This window comes from Acartia tonsa, chromosome 6 (genome assembly GCF_053477335.1).
Source record: "Acartia tonsa isolate MP-2025a chromosome 6, ASM5347733v1, whole genome shotgun sequence".
In the NCBI taxonomy this organism is placed as follows: domain Eukaryota; kingdom Metazoa; phylum Arthropoda; class Copepoda; order Calanoida; family Acartiidae; genus Acartia; species Acartia tonsa.
In genome coordinates, this window is record NC_137265.1 from 11,094,822 (window position 1) to 11,106,087 (window position 11,266).

Sequence of the window (11,266 nt, forward strand, 5' to 3'; positions counted from 1 at the left end):
CAAAAAGGCTACAGACCAAATTTTGATCTATTATGCTTATTGTTATCAATATTGTTTAACTCTCTGCCTGAAGCTTGATGTTGGTCTTGATGTTGATCTGTGTTAACCACGGGGTCCAGATCAAAATGTATAATTGATTGGCTGGAATAAACTCGGGCTTCATACAATCTTAATAATACAAGGATGATTGCATCCAACAGTTGCAAAAATTCTTTAAAACTTCAACATTTTTACTTAGATTTTATAATAGGTCAATGAAATGCATAGATTTACCAAATACGTAAAAATTTCATAAAAAGGTAAAACAGCTTATATTTTACTAAAGATTCCTAAAAACAGATAATTAAAATTTTGCTTGGAATTAACTCTTATCGTACAGGTTTTATGCCAATAAAAGCCCGAAATACTTGGACCTGGTTAAAAAATGTAATTGCACTACTTTGCTTAAATCTAAAAATACAATTAATAATAGGTAGAATGATATAGAGCTGGTAAAAGAAAACTATTTTAAATACAATAGATCACAAAATCATAAATCGCATGTTATAAATAAGATAGGTATTGACTTACTGTATAATGCTTTGAATATTAAGTAGCTGAGCCAGGGGTAGAATATTGTAAAGTTCATCCAAATTAATTTCCTCTAAATTTAATTCCTAAAAAAACAAAATATAAAAGTGCATGAAATCCAGGGAGGGAGGGGAGGGGACATTTGGCTTTTTTTACACTAGTCCCCAAAGTTTTAAATTAAAGTTTTCTTATTCGTTTGCTTATCAATTTGGGGACTTGTAATAAATTTTGATTTGTTTGTTAAGTCTTGATTTAAGTGTCCAACGTTTTATCCAATAATTGTAATCCAAAATTCTTATTTTATGTATCATTATTGGCCAGGGATGGGATGTACATAACTTTATTGGCAATTGTCTTATCCCTTTAGATCCCTGATGATATCACAATTTTACAACTACTCATATAATAGTCTTTGGGAAATTTTAATGAAAAGTAGTATAAAATAACAAATAAAAAAAAGGTATTCTAAAAGCTCACCTGATAAATGATTTTGTTTAATAAATGTAGTTGGCTGGTATTAAATTCAGGAGGCAAAATTATAGTCCTAAAATAAAGAATCTATAATCCCAATTTATTTGAAATTATTTGAGTTAAGGGAGTTTGTAAGTTAATAATCCTAATATTGAAAAAATCAGGATGTATGTATGTAGCTTAAGATCTCGCTAACTGGACTGATAATATTCATATTGGAGGAGGGTATCTCTACCACTCAAAGAGAAATCGCATCTGAATCCCCCCACCCCCCTCCAAAAAAATTTCCTTTATTTTACTTATTTTTTAAAAACTAAAATTAAAAATGGATGGTCAATTTCCTCCCCCCCCCCCCTTCCTTTAAGAACTTTTTATATACCTGTTCGCATCTATTCTTGGCTGGGAAAACATTAATTCTTTTAAAAACCCAGATACAGACGCTAAAATCACTCCACTTGAAAATACCTAAGAAAAAAGGTTATTTAGAATAGATACTTTAAAGTCTAGTCACTAGATTCCTGATTGTAGTAGTTTAAAAATATCATTCCCTAAAGATCCCTAATTAATAACTGTATGTACCTGACCATCAGAACAATAGAAGACCAAATCACACAGCTTTGGAATATTAATTAGTGATGGCAGTTCTCTTGCTATCATCCTATCACTAAACTAAACAAATTTCCAATTTAAAAATATTATTAATATTAATCTTTTTGCTCATTTATACTGAAAACTTTTATTCAAAGTTCCCTCATAAACAGACATTTTTCGCTCTAAGGGACTTTTTAATAATGAACACAAAATCATATTTCTTTCTACATCTTTGAACCTTAATTATCTCACTTAATACAATACTTCATCAAATACCTAAAGTAGTAAGTTTATTTTCTGTTCGTAAAGATTTCGCTAGCCACTCTGAACCGATTGAGTACTCTATTTGGAGGGGGCTCAAAATAGGATGGTTTTAGACCAATTTAAAAAAATATATTTTATGGGTAGTTTGAGGCTATTTTTCTGCCCCTTCCCCATTTCCCCCTAGATGCTAAAGACGCAGCTGCAAGTATCAAATAATATGAACTAAATTTACCTTACAATGTATTCTAATATTCTTGTTATCACCATCATTGATATTGGAGTGTTGTATTTCTATATTTGGATTAATTCTTGTGTTTTCAATATTGTTCTCAAATCTTTCTTCAGAAAACTCTTCAATCTAAAATTGATTAGGTACTTTATGTTTTATATGCATTTATATGTTAATAAATTTTTATTCTGTTAAAAGTAAGTTTTTACCTTTCTTATAGTTGATGGTCGCAAAGACTTGCTTGGTTTCGGATTTTTTCGCCTAGAACAATAAGACACATTAAAAAACCTACCATTCTTTTCAACTTTTGCCCAGAATGAAGTGTTCCCATTGGAGATTTGTGTTGTACTATGAGATAAATTATCACAAATTTGGATATTGGATTACCTCTTGATTTGTTGTATATTGATAGAATTGGTGGCTGGTTCCAGAATATTATCACTGCCAGCATATCCACGTTTACGTTGCTCATCCACCTCACATTTTTCCCTTCCATCATGTCTGAATAAATGCAAAGAAGATAAAGTATAAAATTGAAAACTTTATTGGAAAATTGAAGAAAAGTTACGCTTTTGCATTAAAAATACTATCTCAAACTTAAATTGTACATATGTCCAGTTGGGACAAAACTGAAATGATATTTTTTAAAGAAAATATATCGAAATGAATACATTTAATTAACGAAATTCACGTTAATACAATTTTATTATAGTTTAGCACATAATAAAAAGTTTTAATCCGTTGTGTATTGAAGAAAGGTGGTTGAATGCCAGTCCTAGTGGCTTTTAGTAAATGATTAAAAAAGGCATTAATTTTAAAAATATATGTGGATAATTTCTGAAAACATATGATGTGATTTTACTAAAAGCCAGAAATACTTTTTGGTCTTGCATAAGTTCCAATTTTAATTAAGACTAGCCTAGCAGAATCTTCTACCTGAATTCTATTCTATACTTAAACTTCTGTGGAATAAATGACGGTTTCTTTCATATCTATATTCGACTATAAGCGTACAGAGTTTCAGTCTACAAAATTCAAATTTTAATTGATAAAATACCTACCTCATTATAATGCTATCACTGAGTTCATATGACATGTCATTACTAGATGATTGATCCATTGCCTAAGCAAAAATAATTCATAGGTTTTGTAATCTAATAAGTGAAAGAGTACATATTTTTCATTAATAAATCAATTTTGAAAAGAATCTTACAGAAAAGCAGCTAAAAATAGTAAAATATATAGTCTGCTTTTACAAAAATAAAATAGACTAAAACCAGTCTAAGAGCACTGCTCATGCATGCTATACTCATACTCTAACTAGTCTGAAAAAGTCCACGTACCATCCTAAGTTCAGTAAGGAAAATATCTGAATATGTCTTGAATTTGGATAGACAGAAAAATATATAGAGCAGCTTCGCTACTAATACAACTCACCCTACTATCAGAAACAATATCATTCAAAAGAAAACCCGACATGTCAGAAAGATGAATTTTCATAACTCGGGCAGATTTGGATAATCCTCCATCCTCCCCAACTCCCTAAAAAAAGTTATAGACATTTTAGTTTTTCATATTAAGAAATAAACCTATCTTAACTTATTACCTACTACCTAATAATGTGAATGTGCTTAAATAACAATAATAAAGGATCGCGGTGATAATCAATGCCATTACTTAGGTAAAATTGGTAGTGTGGGGAACAATGTAGTGATAATATCCCATTGGAACACCAACCAATAAGCCTCAACAAGCGCAATTAATCTTTATCAATTAAATCAATATTATTTTGTTTGTTATGTTCCACGTCCTGATAATCATATATAGTATTATACATGTAACTCTTAGGTAACTTTCACTAGGGCGAATATAAGTAGGACATATGTCACTTTTATGACAAAATAAGAAATCGTATACCTGTATTATAATGTTATTATGTCCATCAGAATTATACACAAATTGGGTTTCTTCTCCTTCTGAATGGTTCTCATACGCAGACAAACTTGTTTCCCTAGAATTGAAATAATATCCTATTTATGGTCTAAAGAAGTTGGATGTATCTAGATATAGCGTGAAAGCTATACAATGGTTTATAAAAGGTATTACACTATAATGGGATATACCCTCTTTACTTTCAAGTGAAATGGCCTGTGTAAAAAAGTGTCTCGGTCGGACCCTCTGAAAAATATTCCCTACAGAAATAAGAGTTGGGTATTCAAATTCATATTCCCTAGAACGTAATCGCCTGCAGAATCTAAGGGTATAGCACAAGTCTATAGGTAGAAAATAGAGGGAGCATGAGCTATGTTTAACTCTGCCAACAGAGTGGTGACACTTTCCCGATTTTGTATTGGGTCTTTAAAAACAGCTACTAGAGTTAGAAATATAAGCACTACCAAGTCCCTACAAATGAACAGAAAGCAAATTGCTATCAGACAAAAGAGTCTCCACCACTTGAGCAGGTAGTTTTCTGATTATACATCAATGTATACTTATACATTTATTTCTATAGTATCTACAAACCTTGGTTCAAGCATATCATTTACGGGGATCTTGAACAATTCTTCAGGAAGAACAACTTGACTCTGAACAAATATAAGTTTCTGTAAATTAAAAAGTTTTGGGGCTAAGTGGACAATAAAATTGGACGTTACAATTTTAGGAAAGAGGATAAAGCTCAAGGATCTAAAGGGGTAAGACAATAGCCGATAAATTGATGTACATCGCATATGATAATACATAAAATTTCCTCATCTGTAGCTTCAATTATTGGTTGAAACGTTTGAATCAATAAATCAAAATTCCTTAACAGTCCCTAAAGTTGTTAAGCCAACGAATAAGATAACATTATTAAAAGCTTTAGTGACTAATGTAGTAAACACTAAACAGCCCATTTTACCCTTTCTTAAATAAAATTTCTGGATAAAGCTACTATTCTAATTTTCAAATTGATAAGTCTTTCTTTTGTTCTGAATCAAACCAAATGAAAAAAATATAACCTTATCAGGGAGAATAGATGAAGTCAACCCAACAACAGAGTTTTCTGATGACATCTCCATTGCTTTCAAGCTACTAAATGCCTGAAAAATTATATTGTTAGTTATTCATAATTAAAACGGACAATTAAAAAAAAAGGCAACAGTATTGTAAGTATATCTAAAGGGTATTGGTCTGTCCGTAGTTTCTATAAGGTTGCAGTAACATTTCTATAAGTGGTTCAAAGTCAGACAAGCGTTAGTTATTGAGTAGCTGCGCTCATAGATATTTCTTACCCGCTGTGTTTGTACTTCAGATAGATATTCTTCTGGCGTAGAAAGAGAGTTAGAACTCGAACATGCCACCCCTATTACAAAAAAATCATATTCAAATATAATACCTAGAAATAAGGGGTTACAAAAGTTTTGAGGAGGTTAATCTTTTGAGAGTTTCAAAAATTTGAGAGGTAAACACCCCTGCGTTGAAAGTCTATGGTATGTGCCCTCATGCAAATTATTAGATTTAGAATTGTGAATTTAACATTTGAATAAAATTGTTTACCTGACTGTAAAAACAACCTTTGTGTTTTTGTAATATTACTGGAACTGGATACTGTAATACTTTTAGTTGCTGCTATATTTAGGCCTGAGCTTGATTCTATGGTTCCGGATTGTGCCTCTAGACTAACCTAAACATCAAAATCAATTACTTTTTAAAATTCAGTCAACAAATTAAACAAGCAAATTACAAATGTTTATTAATGTGAATACCTAGTAAGTTTTTATTCTATAATTTTCAACAGCATATTACAATACTATAGATTACTCTTTGTCTTATGACATATGTTTTACTTCTTTAAAGGTGTAATTTCATTAAATTAAAATAATTACCAGGCTAATGTGTTTTGTTTGTGACATCAAAGGAGTTCTGAAGGAAAGTGAAGGTTTATCCATTGAGCAAGAGCTTCAAATTTATGAGAAATAAGAAATCTGGAAATACTGAAGGGTGGATTGAAGTATTCCCACCTAAGCCTACCCCCTAGTTTAATTTTTTTTGAAAACACTTTTCTACAATTTAAAAAAGAATTGTTAATATCTTAAAACACCCATAATACCAACCCTAAGATTCCCTGAAAAGAATGGTATAAACGAACCCTCCGTTTGTGGATAACTTGATTAATAAAAAACTCTTTCATTTTATGGATTCTATTTGCTATCTTGTTATTTCTGTGCTACTTATGGATATAATTATTTGTGTTTACAAAGATTTCTAATTCCTATCCCTAGTTTTTGAGGTGACCTTCTTGTCCTTTGATTCCATACTAAACTCTCTTGCTTGTCTCAACAGTTCCGGGTGCTTGTAACAAACCTAAAATAATATCATAATGCAAACATCCATAAATGTTACAAAGGACAAGTGAGTATCATAATACCTAATACTTCAATGAAGCAACAAGACAAAAAAAAAATAATCAAATTTTGTCAAATTTAGGTATCTAAACGAAAAAACTGACCATTTAAAATATCAAATATTACCTGAACAGATTTCATTCCAGATGGAATTTCTTTTTGTATCAATTCGAATATTTTAACCAACATCATTCCTGAAATATTTTAAAGTGCATGAATTTCTTCAATAACACACATGTCCCTCAGTAGACTTATATTACACAAAACAAATCTCGAACTGAGAGTTCTAAAATTTTCTCAACAGCTTATAATCATTGTGTATTATCGTTTAAGATTTATTATCATATCTATTTAAAATATTTGCAGTTATATTTACAATACAGGGAAACATAATCGTCCTTACCTGTAAAAGCCAGACTGCAAGGAAAAGGGCAACGACATAAAGAACCATCTCGCTTCTTTTCACATTTCTACAAGTAATATTTTCTTATATGTAGATAAACTTTGATGTTACATCTTAACAAGACTAAATCAAAGTTAGAAACAAACAAACAAAAATCTACCCCCATCCCTATTCTTAATTTCTTTAAAATATATGAAAGGATAGGTCAGTCAAAGGCCAAACAGAAGGGAGGTTGTTTTTGTGTGGTCTTAGTACTTTAGACCCATCCTACCTTTTCTTATAAATACTTACCACGCAATATTCAGAAACATATTCTGCAAAAGCTTGTTCTAAATCTTTTTGAGTTGTTCCACACCCAGGCAGCTCACAAACTAAACCTGAGCTCTCTAATGACATTTTGTAATCTAAGATAATAAATATTTGTTTAATAAAGAAAATGGTTCTACATTAGGTCTCAAATATTATGTAAGTGGGATTAAAATTTTAATAAAATCATATTAGATTTATACAAATACTAATATAATAGAACAGTTTAACATTAAAATTAGTTTATTTCAATTTTAAGCTTTCTTGTGAAATTTTGAGAGCCATGGAATCTTCAGCTAATGGCGTGGTAATTGGTGAATTCTGGTCTAAACTAAAGCTTGAGCCGCTATATTCATTAGCTGCCAGTTGCTGATTTGCAGCAATCAGCTGATTAACTGCGACAAGCTGACCCATAACACTAAAGTCAGGGTCGAAGAAAGCACCTAATAAATTGGCCAAACCTCCACCTCTTTTAGCTCTGTAAACTTTAACCTTATCTCCATAAGTTCGCTCAATATATCCATCTACAGTATCAATTCCATCAACAAGACCAAGTTCTAAGGCCTTATTACCCGTCCAAGCCTCTCCAGTAAATAAGGTTTCATCATCTCCCTTCAACCTCTCCCCTCGGCTTGTCTTAACGTGATCAATAAAATGTTGATGTAAATGGGTCAATATGCTCTTTAATCTCTGGATATCCGCCTCCTTCAGGGGCTCTAGTGGGTTCATACCAGCCTTATTCTCTCCTGCAGTAAAAATTCGACTCTCAATGCCATACTTCTTAATTAATTCATGAACACCAATGCTGGCAGTGATGACTCCAATGCTGCCCACTAAGCTACTTCTGCAAGCATATATCTTGCTTCCAGCACAGGCAATCCAATACCCACCAGAGGCCGCCATATCCTCCACAAATACTATCACATCTACTTTGTGTTTCAGGGATTTGTCCTTTATGTATTGGCTGACTAAATCTGACTGCACAGGACTACCGCCTGGGGAATTTACGTTTAAGCAAACTAATTTTAAATTTTTCTGTTTGAAGGCATCATCAATCATCTTTCTTGTTGATTCTAAATTAATTTTCTTTTCTCCACCAAACTTAGGACTACCACCTGACAAAATTTTTCCTTCTAATCTTATAACAGAGACAGTTGGCTTTGGATTCATATAACCTGATATTCTTTTGCTTCTCAATGCCATATTCTTCACCTTTGACAGGAGAAAACTCATTTTGCTGTGACGTTTTTCTCTCTTCAAATAAAAAATTTTAAAAACAAATCTGAAAATATAACAAGATTAAATAATACAAAAGATCATTTTAAGATAAAACTAAGGTAAAAATTAACACATTCATTTCAAATACTTGAAAAACCAAACAGTATAAGATTGCCTTCTTTTATTTTTGTCTTTGATGTAATATGTTGACAATTGTGAAAGAAGGGGAAGTATAAAAGGGGAAGGGGGTTTGTTTACAAGAGCTACAGTGCCGCGTATAATTTTTACTGCGTAGAAGAGCAAAGTAAACAACTTTTTATTATTACCATTTTTATTTTATTTTTGGGGCTGTTTAATTAACATTTAGGATATCAAAATTGTTTGTAATGTCCAAATATTTACTGCGTTTTTGCCTTAGTAAGTTTTATAACGAAAAAAGGGCTCTTTTACATAAATAAAAAGTATAAATGAAATGTTGTTAGCTCTAAAAAATAAAAGTAGAATCTACGCAGCATTAAATGACGTTTCAAGTTCCATGGACAAAACCGTTATTGAAGCCGTTAGATATCCACAGGTTTTTATATAAAGAGATGTATACAGCTTACACCGGCTAGCAGTTGTCTGTTAAGAAAGGGAAGAAGTTTTCGTCACATACGGATAAGCATCAACAAAAGAAAAAGTTTAAAAAATGAATCATTGTTTTCTTTTATTACGTATATCAACACACAATAATTAATTGAAGTTATCAAAATACAAAACAGTGCTTTTTGGTGATAAAAAATGGATAAGTTATTCGGAAAAAAGCCAACGGTCAAGGAACAGTTGAAGGAAAATGACCGCGCCCTCAGAAAAGTGAACAGAGACGTGGACAGAGACAGAAGGGAGTTGGAAAGAGAAGAGAAAAAATTAGAAGCTGATATTAAGAAGGTGAATTTAGAAAAACCTTTTCGCTTTATATCAGTTCTCATTAAAATACTACATATGAATTTTTGTGTACGTTTTTACAGTTTGGTATAGATTTTTTAATGTACACTATTATGGGGATTATTTATAAACAGTTTTATTTGGTTTTCATAATATTTACTTTCATACTTTTATAAAAATATAAAAATCAAATGGTTAAGGTAGCTAATAAAAGGGCAAATTAATTGATTTAATACGTAGCCCCTAATTTCCTTCAGAGATTATAAAATTGTACACATATACGTGAATGAAGTATAGCATATATAGTTAAGATTTACTAACAATTTTCATAGTTATCTTTTGTTTCTATATATTTGTATATCATTAACTTTTAAAATAACAGTTAAGTTATTGCTTAGGTAACATTAATTTTGAGGTTTAGTTCTATGGTTAGCTTTTATTTTCTATGGAAAAAAACCTTAAAACATGGTAAATACGTTTATGTAGAAGCGGCTATCTAAGAGCATCTTGAATTTTAGGTGAAAAGCTTAAAACCAGTGTATTATTGGCTTCCCGGATATGAATAACTTAATAGAATTCCGTGACATTTTTAAGGACATACTTCTTTATGTGTGCTTTTTATACATTTGTTTCTAATAATAAAACTGTTTTAGGCTGCCAAAGATGGAAACAAACAAGTGGCGACAGTCCTTGCTAAACAGCTCATCAACATTAGGAAACAGAAAACAAGAACGTACACAGCCAACAGTCGTATCCAGGCAGCCGGCAGTACAGCTAAGGCGATGGGTGCCAATGTAAAGCTCACAGAAGCTATGGGCGCCACCGCCAAAACTATGGGTCAAATGAACAAAGTCATGAATCCGCAAGCCGTGGCCCAAACCATGCGAGACTTTGAGGTGGCCAATACTAAGATGGCAATGACTGAAGAGATGATGAATGATACTCTTGACGACATATTGAACGAGAGTGGAGATGAAGAGGAGAGCGATGCCATTGTCAGCCAGGTTCTGGACGAGATTGGCATTGAGATATCTGGCAAGATGTCAAATGCGCCATCCGCGCATAAGGGAAGTCTGGCCGCTAAACCTATTAGTGATAAAAATGCGGATGCAGATGCAGAAATTGAGCGAATGTTGGCTCAATTGAAATCTTAATCTTGTAATTGTTATTGTGATAACTACCTAATAATTTTATTTCCATAATGTACTCAAATATCCTTTTTTAGTTATAAGATACATAGTTTTATGAGACAAAACATTGAAAGCTATCCATTCTTTCCAGAAATTGAACTAATTTTTGTAAAAAAATCTTTGGTAGATAGTAAGTACTTATTTGTGTTATTTGCTGTGATTTAAATAAAATCAAATTTTAATATAATTACAAAATTTCAGTTAAAATGAAAATCTTTCTTTTATTGTTTTAGTGCCATTATGCTGTGAAATATGTTTCAAATCTTAATCTTCTGTGCAATTGATTTTAGTTATGGGTAAGATATTAAATATGGAAAGAAAATCAGAGAGAGAGAGGACAATGGGCTGATAATTACACTAGTCCCCAAAGTTTTATAATAACGTTTTCTTATTTGTTAACTTAACAACTTAAAAAACTTTTATTGAATTTTGATAGGTTGGTTCATTTGAATGTCCAAATGTCAGCCATTAATAACGTCATGTGTGTCATAATTGGGGATGTACATCAATTTATTGGCCATTATCTTATTCCTTCAGATCCCTGAAAGAAAATTGTGATTCTGTATAGTTTATTTATATTTAGGATGAAGCTTAACATAAACAATATTTGATTTTCAACAAAATTCTGCACTCAGTAACAAATTATCTATTGATGCAAATCTATTGATTTATTTATGTATAATCTATTCACTTTTTTTAATAATATAATCTTTAG

The 11,266-nt window shown here is 31.4% G+C and overlaps 3 protein-coding genes across 3 annotated transcripts; 1 reads left to right on the forward strand and 2 right to left on the reverse strand.

Annotated features, from left to right (window-relative positions):
* Positions 1-8: 8 nt before the first annotated feature.
* Positions 9-7,355, reverse strand: LOC145322246 (uncharacterized). Its single transcript, XM_080164111.1, has 20 exons — positions 7,205-7,355; positions 6,914-6,980; positions 6,637-6,704; positions 6,384-6,469; positions 5,992-6,064; positions 5,663-5,789; positions 5,398-5,468; positions 5,125-5,205; positions 4,649-4,710; positions 4,043-4,136; positions 3,563-3,667; positions 3,187-3,248; positions 2,513-2,626; positions 2,335-2,386; positions 2,129-2,254; positions 1,621-1,710; positions 1,421-1,506; positions 1,048-1,114; positions 571-656; positions 9-168 (listed from the first exon to the last, which is right to left on the reverse strand). Exons 1-20 carry the CDS (start codon positions 7,307-7,309, stop codon positions 9-11), a joined length of 1,782 nt encoding a protein of 593 aa, XP_080020237.1. The 5' UTR covers positions 7,310-7,355.
* LOC145321828 (Na(+)/H(+) antiporter NhaA-like) lies at positions 7,317-8,642 on the reverse strand. The gene has a single exon (XM_080163458.1). It carries the CDS (start codon positions 8,450-8,452, stop codon positions 7,463-7,465), a length of 990 nt encoding a protein of 329 aa, XP_080019584.1. The 5' UTR covers positions 8,453-8,642; the 3' UTR covers positions 7,317-7,462.
* A 265-nt stretch (positions 8,643-8,907) lies between these two features.
* On the forward strand, positions 8,908-10,873 carry CHMP2B (Charged multivesicular body protein 2b). The gene is made up of 2 exons (XM_080163475.1): positions 8,908-9,364; positions 10,015-10,873. Exons 1-2 carry the CDS (start codon positions 9,218-9,220, stop codon positions 10,513-10,515), a joined length of 648 nt encoding a protein of 215 aa, XP_080019601.1. The 5' UTR covers positions 8,908-9,217; the 3' UTR covers positions 10,516-10,873.
* The last annotated feature ends 393 nt before the right edge of the window (positions 10,874-11,266 follow it).

What these genes read in the sequence shown, in the direction of transcription:
- LOC145322246 (XM_080164111.1), bottom strand. Translation starts at nt 7,309, where the DNA reads ATGTCATTAGAGAGCTCAGGTTTAGTTTGTGAGCTGCCTGGGTGTGGA. An exon ending in CTGGAATGAAATCTGTTCAG is followed by an intron (nt 6,470 to 6,636) that starts GTAATATTTGAT and finishes ATATTATTTTAG; the next exon opens with GTTTGTTACAAGCACCCGGA. An exon ending in ATAATAACATTATAATACAG is followed by an intron (nt 3,668 to 4,042) that starts GTATACGATTTC and finishes AACTTTTTTTAG; the next exon opens with GGAGTTGGGGAGGATGGAGG.
- LOC145321828 (XM_080163458.1), bottom strand. Translation starts at nt 8,452, where the DNA reads ATGAGTTTTCTCCTGTCAAAGGTGAAGAATATGGCATTGAGAAGCAAA.
- CHMP2B (XM_080163475.1), top strand. Translation starts at nt 9,218, where the DNA reads ATGGATAAGTTATTCGGAAAAAAGCCAACGGTCAAGGAACAGTTGAAG. An exon ending in TAGAAGCTGATATTAAGAAG is followed by an intron (nt 9,365 to 10,014) that starts GTGAATTTAGAA and finishes AAACTGTTTTAG; the next exon opens with GCTGCCAAAGATGGAAACAA.